A 13,820-nucleotide genomic window follows, 5' to 3' on the forward strand; every position below is an offset into this window, starting at 1 on the left:
ACTCTACATCGGAGTACATCAATGAAAGAAGGTTTACGGAAATAAAAATAGTGAGCGAGAGGTGTTTATATTTAGACACATTTTGTTGTTTTCCGCCACGTGTTGTTAAAAAAAATTTAAAAGCTGTCTGAAGCATAACTTTGTGATTTCATGCATTTTTAGGGATATTTTATCTGCGGTAAGAATGGGTCAAACTTGAATAGGGTTATTTTTGTAATAAAACAATATTGCTCAAGTGAAAATTGTATTTCAAGTGGTTATACAGACGTAATTGATATGATCACTTGGTCACATGAACATGTCCCTGGCTTAAAAGACCTAGCTCTATGGTTCTATTGTTATAATACTATAGTTCTATTAATTGTACATGTTCGAAATCTAATTTTTATGGTTTTTAATGGAAATTTCAAGTTAGGAACAAACTAATTTTAATCCGGCCTTTTTATTTCTACAATCTGACAATTACAATTCAGATGGTTTTCTTCTCATGCAATGCCTGCGGTGATTCACTGAAGAAAAATCAAGTGGAGAAGCATTATGCTACAAAATGTCGACAGGGGAAGTCCTTGTCTTGCATTGATTGTAGCAAAGAGTTCTGGTATGTATGAAAATTGAATTAAACTTGATCTTCAAAAGTGCGCTCTTCTATAATCTCTTTAGAGATTTAGCTTGGCTTGGTATTTCGACTGATGCCTTCACAAAAGAATGTGTCAGTCAAAATATCAAGCAAAGTCGAGCCTCTAAAGAGATAATTGTACCATTCTTAGTGAAAAAATGACAATAACAAAAATCCATAAAACAAAATACAAATTCAAAGCAGAGCAACACGGACCTCCAAATAGATAGATCGAGGTATTATGCATTCCCTGTAGAGACAATATATGCCCGGATCACCATATATATATGACATTCTTCGGTATGAAATATTAAATAAGTCACACTTAAGGGATCAAGTTTTCTCTCTGTACAAAAATCTCTCAATCTGAAATTCATATTGAAAACAGTAATTAGTAAACATTCTATGAAAACAGTGTATCATACCCTAGTTTTTGTCTAAATTTTATGCCAGTAATTATCTTGTTAATAGGTTGGACATATATTATTATATAGTACATGTATTTTGGAAATAAGACACACTTGCAAAATAGTACATTTGCTTTGATTTTCCTGTAAACAGGAAGTGTTTGAATATGGACTGGAATATAAATGTGGACACACAGTATACATGAAATTACAGGCATGCTGCAGCATGATCAAATTCCATGTACATATATTTGTAGCAGAAGAATTATTGCTCTCTCTAAAAATGTTGTATACAGACTGGAAGCATACTTTTCGTGTTAAGAGTTATTTCTCTTTGACAGCTAATTGAATGATTTAACACATTTCTGCTGAAAATTTATATTGCAATATGTTTTGGATAACATTTTAAAAGTTTTTATGGTGAAAATATTGGTAATTTCAAATAAAATATAATGTTAATTCTAAAGAAAGAAGAAGTTCTTATGACCAAATGCAACATACATGCATGTATAATATATATGTAGAATAAATACTGGAGATTATGAAAAATAAATGAAATTTAATTTTTAATAGAAATAAAATGCTTACTGTTTAGCTTTTCAAATGGTGATCGAGGTAAATTTAAGAGTACACATGATCCGATGAGGATAAAAAAGATGTATAAATTAATTGCTAAAAACTAAAACATAGTATCTTAACTATCTTTTCATTTAAAAATATCAATTTATAAACATACAGGTTTGATAATCTTATTGCAGTTCTGATATTTGTGTAATTTGACAGCCTTGGTACATGTTTTTTTGCTTGTATAACTTTAAAAAATAATTTCTTGCATTCATATAACTTCATTAACATACAGTTTGATTATCTTATTGCAGTGCCGATATACATGTAATCTGACAGTCTTAGTCCATGTTCATTTGTTTGTATAACTTTTGGGTTTTTTGGGTTTTGTTTTTTTTTTTCGCCAACAGGGGAGAAGAGTACAACCAGCACACCAAGTGTATATCTGAGGAGGAGAAATACTCAGGCAAAAACTATGTTCCAAAAGCCGGGGCCAACAAAGGGGAACAGAAACAAAACCAGTGGGTAGAGGTACGTGAAAGCATCCATGCCATTATCAGTTTTATATTTGTACATGTAGGTCAGTAATATACATTTGTACATGTAGGTTAGTAATATACATTTGTACATGTAGGTTAGTAATATACATTTGTACATGTAGGTTAGTAATATACATTTGTACATGTAGGTTAGTAATATACATTTGTACATGTAGGTCAGTAATATACATTTGTACATGTAGGTTAGTAATATACATTTGTACATGTAGGTTAGTAATATACATTTGTACATGTAGGTTAGTAATATACATTTGTACATGTAGGGCAGTAATATACATTTGTACATGTAGGTTAGTAATATACATTTGTTCATGTAGGTTAGTAATATACATTTGTACATGTAGGGCAGTAATATACATTTGTACATGTAGGGCAGTAATATACATTTGTACATGTAGGTTAGTAATATACATTTGTTCATGTAGGTTAGTAATATACATTTGTACATGTAGGGCAGTAATATACATTTGTACATGTAGGGCAGTAATATACATTTGTACATGTAGGTTAGTAATATACATTTGTACATGTAGGTTAGTAATATACATTTGTACATGTAGGTTAGTAATATACATTTGTACATGTAGGTTAGTAATATACATTTGTACATGTAGGTTAGTAATATACATTTGTACATGTAGGTTAGTAATATACATGTACTGGTACAATACACATTTCAGTTTTTTTCTGAATTATGAATCCAGCAGAGTTGCATATTATACCTGCATAAACTGCATGAGCTGGACAATTATATTTTCTTTAAGTTTAAGATAGATGATACATGTATATCTATGTTTTTGATGCTTGTCAGAAGATTAGATCCAAACTTTTAATAAGTGTAACTTTTCCTTTTCCTTTGTTAAAGCAAGTACAAGCTGCCATTGATGGTGCAAAGTCAGACAAGAACATTCATCAGTTATTGCAGAAAATCAAGGATTGCCCCAATATCCCAAGGAAGCAGGCTAAATTTAAGGTTATAGTCTCAATATAGTTTTTGATCCTGTTTTGTATGTTTAATATTGGTGTGTATTGTGTACGTCATGAACATTAACATAAAAGATCGTTTTCATTATACATGTATTAAGTCAGCAGTTCTTGTGTCTGAAGCATAGTTAACCATAAATGCCTTAAAACAAGAGCTCATCAACTTGTTTTCAGTTTAGAGCCCAGCACCTAATTCATATACACTGTAGTCTTATTCTTTTTTCTTGATAGTTGTGTCAAAAGAGAATTTTATTAAGGTGAAATAACACACGTGGAAAAAGTCACTCAACAGTAATTTATTTGATTGTGAAAGTTATAATGATAGATAACCTGTACATATGTCAAATAAGTGAAAAATATGCGATGTAGGGATACAAAATGAATATCCAAAAAATTCAATTTAGTAAGTAACAACAAAAGCCTCAGGGAGATTTGAAATCAGGATGCACGGATCACAAGGCCGACACTTTATAAATTGGCTATGGAGTAAATTACATGTTGCCGTAAAAAAAAAACTTTTAATAAAACATAATGATCAGAGGTCAGCCATTTTGTGATGAACTGTTATTCCACCTTAATGCTATTTAGGTACTGATCATTTGCATTCAAACCAAACCAAAATGTTGCATATCATTATTTTGGAGACTTTCCTGATCAGCCTAACTATAATGAGGTCTATTTAGATGTACACACTCAAACTCACGTTGAAATATACTTTAATTTAAACAGAATTTTGTGAAGAATTCTCTGCGTGTGCACCAGGAGCGCTGGATTGACCAGGCATGGGACCTGATTATGAAGCATGCCGGACAGGTGAGTATCTGTAGTGCTTTGTGGAAATCTCTCTTAATCCAACTCACTCTGTATAATAAAGATCTGTAAAAAAAATTCTGATATACCAGTCAAGCCCCAAGGTAAAACAAATATGATTCCTTATAAACATTATTTGTTATATCCAATAAGTTTTTAATACCACTCTTTGTAGATCTCTGTGTCCCAAGTACAAAAAGTTAAAAAATGATAAATAGTAAAACACAGTTAAAACAAAGCCACAAGGAGGAAAAAAATTTTTTTTAGCTCACCTGTGCCGAAGGCTAAGGTGTGTCTTCTGATCAAAATATTTCCATTGTTTGAGGTTGTTGTCATTGTCATTGTTGCAAACTTTTCACATCTTCATCTTCTCAAGAACCATTTCGCCAATTTTAATCAAACTTGGCAGCACTAGGTTAAGGGGATTCAAGTTTGTTCAAATGAAGAGCCACACCCTCTTTAGATAAAGGGGGATAATTAGTATTATTGAAAATTTTTGATATTTTTTCAAAAATCTTCTCAAAAACAATATGGATTAAAAAGCTGGAACTTGTATGAAAACATCCTTAGGTAGTATATATTCATGTTTGTTCAAATCATTGTACCCAGGGGTAGGGTGGGGTCAAAAAGGGGGATCTAATTTTACATTAGAGTATATTGAAAAAAATCTTTAAAATATTCTTAAAAACTGCTAGGCCTGAAAAGCTTAAACTTTTATGGAAGTATCCTTAGGTAGAGTAGATTCAAGTTTATTCAAGTTATGGTCCTTGTGGGTAGGTTAGGGCCACAATGGGGGGGGGGGGGTGTCAAGTTTTCCATAAGAATATTTAGAGAAAAACTTTAAAAATCTTTTTCTCAAAAACCATTTGGCTAGAAAATCTTAAACTTGGGTTGAAGCATCCTCATACAGTGTAGATTCAAGTTTGTTTAAATCATGATCCCTGGGGTATGGTGGGACTACAATGGGGGGGGGGGGGGGCTTCAAATTTTTACATAGGATGATCTCAGGGGAAAATCTTTGAAAATCTTCTGGTAAAGCATTCAGCCTTAAAAGCTTAAAGTTGTGTAAAAGCACAGTTTGTACAGATTAAAGCTTGACCAAAACATGATTCTCTGGAGAAAAGTGAGACAACAAAGGAGGGATTTTTATTTTGGAATAGAAATAGAGGAATAGATAAAATTTTATCACAAATACTAAAACAGCAAAATAGGGGTTTTGGTGTTTACCTTAAAAATATGTTAATAACATTTGGCAGATTTTGTTTTCTTTTTTGTGCAATTTCTACTGTACCTAATTGTCAAGATATTTTGATGTTGATACTGTATTGCTGATTTGATCAGAATTATGACTATTGTTGCTCAGGTGAGTGATGTGGCCCCTGGGCCTCTTGTTTATAAGATTAATTAATTAGGGTATTATAAGTTATGTGGTTTAAGTTTTTAATCCAATTTAAAGACAGAGGAATGGAAGTAACTTTGCTATAAGCACGGAATCATTATCATTATCATTATCACTATAAATGTGCTCAATGTTCTTATGTAACTCTGAAGTATACATCTTTTGCTGTTTGTACAAGGTATTTTTACTAGTATCTGTATCCATCAAAAATAGATTTAATGTGGCCACAAAATATATCTTTGTGTTTTATTCTACAAGGCAAATGCTGTAAATGAGCCACCTCCAGAGAAACCGGTGAATGGGGCCCATGAGGGGCAGTCCAAGGCAGAGAAAAAGAAAGAACAGAAAGAACAAACAAAAAAAGAAAGAAAAGAAGAAAGAAAGAGGAAGAGACAAACAGAGGTAAATGGAGATGCCAAAGAGGAGGAGGAGGAGGGACAGCTGGACAAACCCAAGAAGAAGAAGAAGAGGAAGAGAGAAGAGGAAGAAGGGGAAGAGGAGACTAATGGAGAGACAGAGGCGAAAAGGCCAGCAATGGATACTAGTCAGGGTTGGTTTTCTATTGTCAATACTATGTGATATATTTAGCTTTTTTGGTAACAAACAAGCTTGGACACGTTGGTCACTTTGCAGATCAGATTATCTCATCTGTACTTGCATTCCTTAAGTAGTATTGTCTTAAGTTCTGTGTTTGACATGTAGAATTGCAATCAAACAACTAATCAACAAGTGATTGAAACATTTTAAAAATATCGAACACCTGGTCAAAAAATGAACACCCTGTTGATGGAATGATAGTGATCATTGTTTATGGTGTTGCATTATCTGTCTTTGTTCAATTTCTGTTATTATTTTTTGGCTGATAGAGAAACTGAATGGTGTAGAGGTGAATGAAGAGGACAGCAAATCGACCGAGAAGTTTGATTGGGAGGAAGTCATCACCGCAGTCTTAGAGAAGAAGGGGGAACTGCCAATCAAAAAACTACGGAAGAAGGTCAGTTGATTCAAAAGTGATGCAAGGGCCTGCAACCCGGGCAATCCTTGTAACCTTCTTTAATAAGAGATGTACAGAAGTATTGTTAAAGATATAAACAGGTATAATGAGAAACTGAGCACAGATAGTCTAGTGTTTAACCTTTGTATCTGGGTACCGGTATGATAACAAACTTACTGTGGTTTCATCAATATTCATAAAATACCAATTTTCATGAGTTTCGTTGAGTTGATCCACAAAATTAAATGTTCAATGAAGTGAAATGTCTACTAACATTTTGTATTGATAGGATCATTGGCCAAAAATTTACATATCTTTAAAGGTGTGATTTTCATTAAATCCACCAGAATTAATATCCACGAATATTAATAAACCACAGTACCAAATTGGCCAAGTAACCTTCGTAGCTGGGTACTTGTATGATAATAAACTTATCACATTAGGCTAATAACATTCGTAGCTTGGTACTTGTATGATAATAAACTTATCACATTTGCCTAGTAACCTTTCAAACTGGGTACTTCTATGATAATAAACTTACCAAATTAGCTTGCAACCTTTTTTAACTAGGTACTAGCTGGTATGATAATAAACTTATCAAATAAGTGTAGCAACCTTTTTGAAACTGGGTTATAGATTTGTAGCAGTGGGAAACTGTTCTGGTTTTTTTTTTTTTGTTCATTGTAGAAAAATACTTTTGGGCTAAAGGAATATTAAATTCAGAAATATCTTGATGGATGGCCACTGGCCAGGGTCTGTTTGGTAATTGGTTGATCACCCAGCAGCATTCCTGAACAAAGCAGTATATTTTGTACTACATGAAAACTTTCATTTCATTAGTATGAATATTGAAAGACAAAAATAAGAATTCATAAAAAGATGATATTTGGAGAAAACTTTCATTTGATTTATTAGGATATACACAGTGAGACAAAAATAAGAATTCTTTAAAAAGATGAAATTTGAAGAAAATTTTCATTTGGTTCTGAAGGATTTATAGAGTCAGACAAAAATAAGGATTCTTTAAAAAGATGAAATTTGGAGAAAACCTTCATTTTGTCTATAATTTTAAAAGGATATATACAGACAAAAATAAGAAATGGTATTTGAAAAATTGGAAAAACCTACAGAAATTTCAGAATTTTGTTGATTATTGGAATTGCAAAGTAATGAATAAGCTAGAATATGAATGCCTTAGGAATTGTGCACCGAAAATGATTGGTTTTCTAAACAATTCTGGACTTTGCAAATTGACAGAATGACGCAGTAACTTGATTTAGTATTGTATAAAGTAGTACAATACTGTAGAAAAGTTTTAATGTAGATATAGTAGTAGTTTGAAAGTAAGGATTTTTAGGTCAGTTGTGTGGTCCATTAGGGCCCCGCTTTGCGGGCACCCTAAAGTTTTTAGTCTTTCTGTCCATCTGTCCATCCATCTTTCTATCCTTTCATCTGTTTGTCCATCCGAGATTGCTTGTCTGGAGCATATCCTCACTTCCCTTGGCCCAATCTGGCTCATACCTCACCAACAAAGTGCCTTTGAGTAAAGGGTGTGCAGTCACCTTGAGCCATGTTTCAATTACATATAAAATCCTTGTTGAGGGCATATCTTCTCTCCCCTTGGTCCAATCTGGCTCATAATTTACTCATAGAGTGTTGTGAAGTGACCTTGAATAAAGTTTGTTAGTCAAGGGTCAAGGTCATACAGGTCCAAGAAAAAACCCTTTTCCCAGAGCATATATACTCTCCACTTAGATGCAGGTCTGTAGCTCCCGGTCTGAAAAAAATCTGATTGACAACCTGGGAGCTACAATGCATTTCATAGTAAAAGAACTGCAATTTACGGCACACAAAAAATTGCGCTAGTTTTGAACTGATTATCCTTAATTACGAACACATTCTATACAAATATTTGATTCCAAAATATCCTCGGACATTTTACTGCAGATATTTTTACTTGCCTTACTTGCCTCTGATATTCTTTTAAACACTATCACTAGCCCCTAAAAGTGAAGTGGTGCAGTTTGTTTACATGTAAAAATGGCGACTCTTGATCTCAATGTAAATTTAACATACTTTAATTTCCGTGGGTCGGTAGTGTGTTTAAGAGAAAGCTTGCGGCAAGTAAAAAACAAATATCAATAGTAAATTGAATGAAGAATTTAATAATACTCATTTTTTCCACAGAATATGTTCCAAAATAAGGTTAGTAAGTCCAAAGCTAGCACACTTTTTTGTGCACCGTAAATTGCATTTTTTTGCTATTTGAGGCACTATAGCTCCCAGGTCATCCATCTGAATTTTTTCAGACCTGGAGCTACAGACCTGCTGCTACTCTCCACTTAACCCTATTTGGCTCATACTTCACATAAACAGAGCTTTTATTGAGTAAAGGGTGTGCAGTGACTTTGAACCAATTTTTCAAAGTCAAATGTGAAGGTCATAGCAGATTTATATGAAAAATCCTTGTACGTAGCGTATCTTCTCTTTCTTTGCTCCAGTCAGACTCATACTTCACCCACATGGTGCCTTTGATCAAAGGGTATGCAGTGACCTTGAGTGATGTTTGTAGGTCAAGTGTCAAAGTCATATCGGATCCACACAAAAAATCCTTTTTTCTAGAGCATATACATTTTTTCCACTGAGCTCTATTCGGCTAATACTTTACGCAAACAGAGCTCTTTGGTAAATGCCATGCAGTGACCTTGAACCAAGTCAGTGTGAAGGTCATAGCAGATTTGTGTATAATCAGTTTTAGACCATAGATTATTTCCCATTTGATCAATCTTGCTCATATTGAAAACAAAAATGCCAGTATGTAAGGGGTAATGAGATTTATTAGAAGTTCTATGCCAGATGGAAAATTTCTAAGTTATAGGTCAAGGTCAAATTAAAATTCTCTGATATTTTTTTTATCCTATTTTCACTATTTTAAGTGCAGCCCTTTGAGATGGTCACCATTTCAATTAAGTCTAGTTTGTCCCATTCCTACCGGTTTTTGTGTCGTGGTGTAGATGGACTGTCTGGAAATATTTGAACAGTTCATGATTCCAGGGTTGGTTGTATTGTAAATATGGATTAATTCTTTAAGAATCTCTTTTCTACACTATTTGGCATTTAGCAAACAAACTGAGTATATGGCAAGGGCCTGAATTAAAATTGTGAAATCCACCACTACATGAATTACGAAAGGATGCTTGGTCATTTAAGATATACTGACTGCTCGACTGTTTAGAAAAAATCATAATAATTAAAGCACTGTTTGTTATTTTTCCCCTTTCATTGATGGGTTATACATTGTACTTACAACATGTCAGTGAGAATGCCATTATTTTACGGTCATATAGTTTACACAAGGGGGTTCATTTATACAATGAAATGCTTTCTTTGGTGATTCATGCTGGATGTGAAGGTAGTGGCATTACAGAAAAATAACGTAGGTTATATAAACTTTTTTCTGCAGTGATGGCTGGGTCTTGTAAATTTCAGTCCCGACAATTTCTATAGAGCTGTGAATTGCAATTACCAGTTATTTTTATAAGAAATAAAGGGAATCATACTTTGATTGTGATTGCAAATATAATATTGTGTTATCAATCTTTTAATGCATATACCAGTATGTACATGTGTTTATTTTGAAAACTTCCGTAGATCATCTTTGCATATAGAGTTAACTAGTTTGATGATCTCCAATTACCCCATGAATCTAGTTGAAAAGCAACACAACTCATTTTACTTTAAAGTATAATAACAAAATGATAATTTTGTTTAATCTTAGATAAAGATTTATGTAATACATCTCATATTGTACTTTTGAGAGATGATGTGTACATGTATGGCTTCAGGGTCTCTTCTATATTGAAACCTTTACAAACACAGCAGTTTCTAAAATGTGATGATAATTGTACTGACATTGCACTTAAACAATATGATGCTTTCTTTTAGAGATTCATGCAGGATAGGAAGGAAGTGACATTGCAGAAAAAATACATAACCTTTTTTTTGCAATGATTGATACCTTCATAACCTGCATGAAGGTACAACCCGCACAGCCAATTTGCCTTACATGGGAATTTGAGTCTGACATCATTATAATTATTTCATGCAGTCCGTGATTATCCTTAGGTTGCTGAACATTTCGACCAATCAATATACTGGATAGATTTTGATCATTTGGAAAAAATCCTGTCGATTTCCATAGAAATATGATTCACAATCGGGTTACTTAAGAAGTAGAGAAGTTACTAAGAAAATATAAATATACGTATATGAAATTCAACGGCAGTCTCAAAATGTGGTGTGAAGCCGGCTATAGTGTTCTAAAAAGTATCACAAGTATCGTGGGTTCCACTACACTTAATATCAAGTAATTGTACTGGGAAAATGCGAATCCATCTTTGTATGATCCATGTAATGAATGTGTGATTCTATTTTTAGGTATTGGCTGAATATAAATCCAGAAAAGGAGAACCAAGATCAGAAGAGAAAATTCTGGCCAAGTTCAGCAAAAAAGTGAACAAGAACCCCAAGTTCAAAGTTCACAAAGAGAGAGTCAAACTAAAGAAGTGATCATAAATTTTTAAAGTGATCATTACATATTCTTTTATGTTTTATGATATTGAAGATACATTATTTTGAATGAATGATTGTTGAGAAGAAGATGTATTTAAATGTTGTTATGAAGTTTCATATTGCTTACTTGTTTTAAAACTTATAATAAACATTGATAAAGGTGGATTGAGTAAAATTTGTTAATTACAATTTTGAGGATGCCCAAATTCACAGACAGTTTTTCCAATATCAATTTTTCATACATGTACCTCAATGAACCTTTGATTATTGGATCAACTTAACATCAAAGTCCATGAAAAATTGGTGTTCAGAGAATATTTATGAAGTCCCTGTGTACAATTAGTGCATGAATTATTTTATGCTTTTTGAAATAATAAGCTTGATGAAATATATACCTGCTGTCAGTTTAAGTTGAGGTTGTACAATTTCTGAACAAACCTCATAGTTATTCAGTTTGACAGGAATTTAGACCTTCAGTTAATAAAAAAATACTCATTATTTCTATTTCAAAAAACCCTCCAAAATCCTTGCAATAATTCAATATCATATGAGGAATAGAAAACTAATTTAAAAACACTTTCCTTTGTATTTTGTGCAGTTATGAAGTTAACGGTATCTAGACGGAGCCATTGCAAAAGCCCCACAGCAAGATGAGACGGAAAGCTGCCGAACAATCTCCACACGACTTGCCATTGGGCTAACTTAACACAACTCGCCAACGTGCTAATACAACTTTTTAAATACACAACAAGCTAACGCAACTTTACTCAGCGCGCCGCCATTCGAACACGATTCACACGACTCGCCTTCCGCTTTCATGGACACGATGTGCTGTGCGACGGCGTGTTAACGTTGTGCTAAATGTAAGTCGCGACGGGACGTTATGTGAAGTTGTGCATGTGAGTGCGGCTTATCATTGTATGAAAGCACTACAGCGTTTTGTTTGCTAGCTTGTCAAATTAAGTTGTACCACCAAAACGGATTGACAGCGCGATTGCGAGTTTGTGAAGTTGCGTTAGCATGAGGACGCGTTGTACGAAATGAGTTAGCACGACCAGAGACATAATTGATAGAGATTGGCAGCTGAAATAAATCTCGCGAAATCTCGCGGTCCCTATTGTAAAGTATTCCCAGTTTAAATCAGTATATCTTTTTAATAAACAATTAAATCGAAATATAAACAACTAAACGCTATAACTACCAAAATATTCAAAATATACTTCCATTAGTTTATGTCTTATAATTATAAACAATATAAAAAGAGGAGTTTTAGGGGTAGTTGGCTACCCGTCGTCCGAGATTTTGCCGATGTTTTATAGCTGGCCAGTATATTTTCTACATATTAATCTTTTTTTTCAATTTTTTGTTTCAAAAAACGTCTTTGCACCTTTTCATATAAACAATATACTTTTGGTTTAAGATCATCATCTCAGTTTACTAATATGTAGTTCTCAAAGTAAGGTTTGTCCTGTAACATTTTCAACAACAAAACACGCTAATTGCGGAGTTGCCAATCTCTGTTATTTATGTCTCTTAGCGCGAGGGCGTGGTGCTTTTCCCTTACATATTGTACGAGCACTTGGCGACATTGCGTATCGCATGCCAGCGCGACGACAAGTATTGCGAATATGCGTTAGCGCGACGGCGTGTTATACAAAGTTCTTAAGCGCAACGGCGTGTCGTGTAACGATCCATTTTTGGGAGTTGATTTTAATCAACTCTCCTATGCATTTACTCTGGCAAACCGAAAGTGAAACAATGTGTGGACCTAAGCAAAAATCGTCACCGCTGACAAGTCTTGAATATAATAGAAAAATTCAATGTAATGTATGCTGAAGCATTGTTTATTCAAGAAAACTTATCTATAAACTCTTTGAAAATAGAAAGATTTTATATAATACGAACAATTTAGATATTTATGTAGACTCATGTATTCCTACGCCAGGGTCTAATATAGGCTCGTTCAACCAAAAGCTCGACTGTCTCCGTAAATGCTTGTCGGAGATTAGTTCTTAAGCGCAACGGCGTGTCGTGTAACGATCCATTTTTGGGAGTTGATTTCAATCAACTCTCCTATGCATTTACTCTGGCAAGCCGAAAGTGAAACAATGTTTGGACCTAAGCAAAAATCATCACCGCTGACAAGTCTTGAATATAATAGAAAAATTCAATGTAATGTATGCTGAAGCATTGTTTATTCAAGGAAACTTATCTATAAACACTTTGAAAATAGTAAGATTTTATATAATACGAACAATTTAGATATTTATGTAGACTCATGTATTCCTACGTCAGAGTCTAATATAGGCTCGTTCAACCAAAAGCTCGGTTGTCTCCGTAAATGCTTGTCGGAGATTAACGGAGACAGCTGAGCGTCTGGTTGAACGAGACTGGAGTTCAATATCAATTAAACAATAAAATGCTTTCTTTGATGATTCATTCGGGATGTGAAGGTAGTGACATTGTAGAAAAAATACATAAATAACGCGGGTTATGTAAATTTTTTCTGCGATGATCACTACCTTCATAACCCGAATGAATCATCAAAGAAAACATTTTATTGTTTATATTAACATCTTTCGTTAAGCTAATCGATAAATTGATTAGGAAAAGCAAGTAAAATTCACTAAATTACTGTTGATGTACGTAAGTAAGTTAACTAAAAGAAACAGCCAAATTGTCTCCTGTGAGACTGAGAGTCTGACATCGTCGTGATTATTTCGTGCAGTCTGTGATTTTTCCTAGGTCGCTATAGGTTTGGACCAATCGATAAACGTGACGTGTCGATATCTGTCCTGTCATTTTCTTGTCAGTTTCAGCCGCTGTAGATTTCGACCAATCGATTAATGGGGCGTGTAGATTTCAGTCTAGCTGTTTCTATAGAGCTATGAATTAACTACAGTGTATAAGTTTC

The 13,820-nt window shown here is 33.7% G+C and overlaps 1 protein-coding gene across 1 annotated transcript; it reads left to right on the top strand.

Annotated features, from left to right (window-relative positions):
• Window positions 1-60: 60 nt before the first annotated feature.
• On the top strand, window positions 61-11,069 carry LOC128181915 (cell growth-regulating nucleolar protein-like). The gene is made up of 8 exons (XM_052850493.1): window positions 61-178; window positions 474-598; window positions 1,998-2,118; window positions 3,013-3,120; window positions 3,861-3,944; window positions 5,599-5,890; window positions 6,207-6,334; window positions 10,772-11,069. Exons 2-8 carry the CDS (start codon window positions 474-476, stop codon window positions 10,901-10,903), a joined length of 990 nt encoding a protein of 329 aa, XP_052706453.1. The 5' UTR covers window positions 61-178; the 3' UTR covers window positions 10,904-11,069.
• Window positions 11,070-13,820: the final 2,751 nt, after the last annotated feature.

Source organism: Crassostrea angulata, chromosome 4 (genome assembly GCF_025612915.1).
Source record: "Crassostrea angulata isolate pt1a10 chromosome 4, ASM2561291v2, whole genome shotgun sequence".
In the NCBI taxonomy this organism is placed as follows: domain Eukaryota; kingdom Metazoa; phylum Mollusca; class Bivalvia; order Ostreida; family Ostreidae; genus Magallana; species Magallana angulata.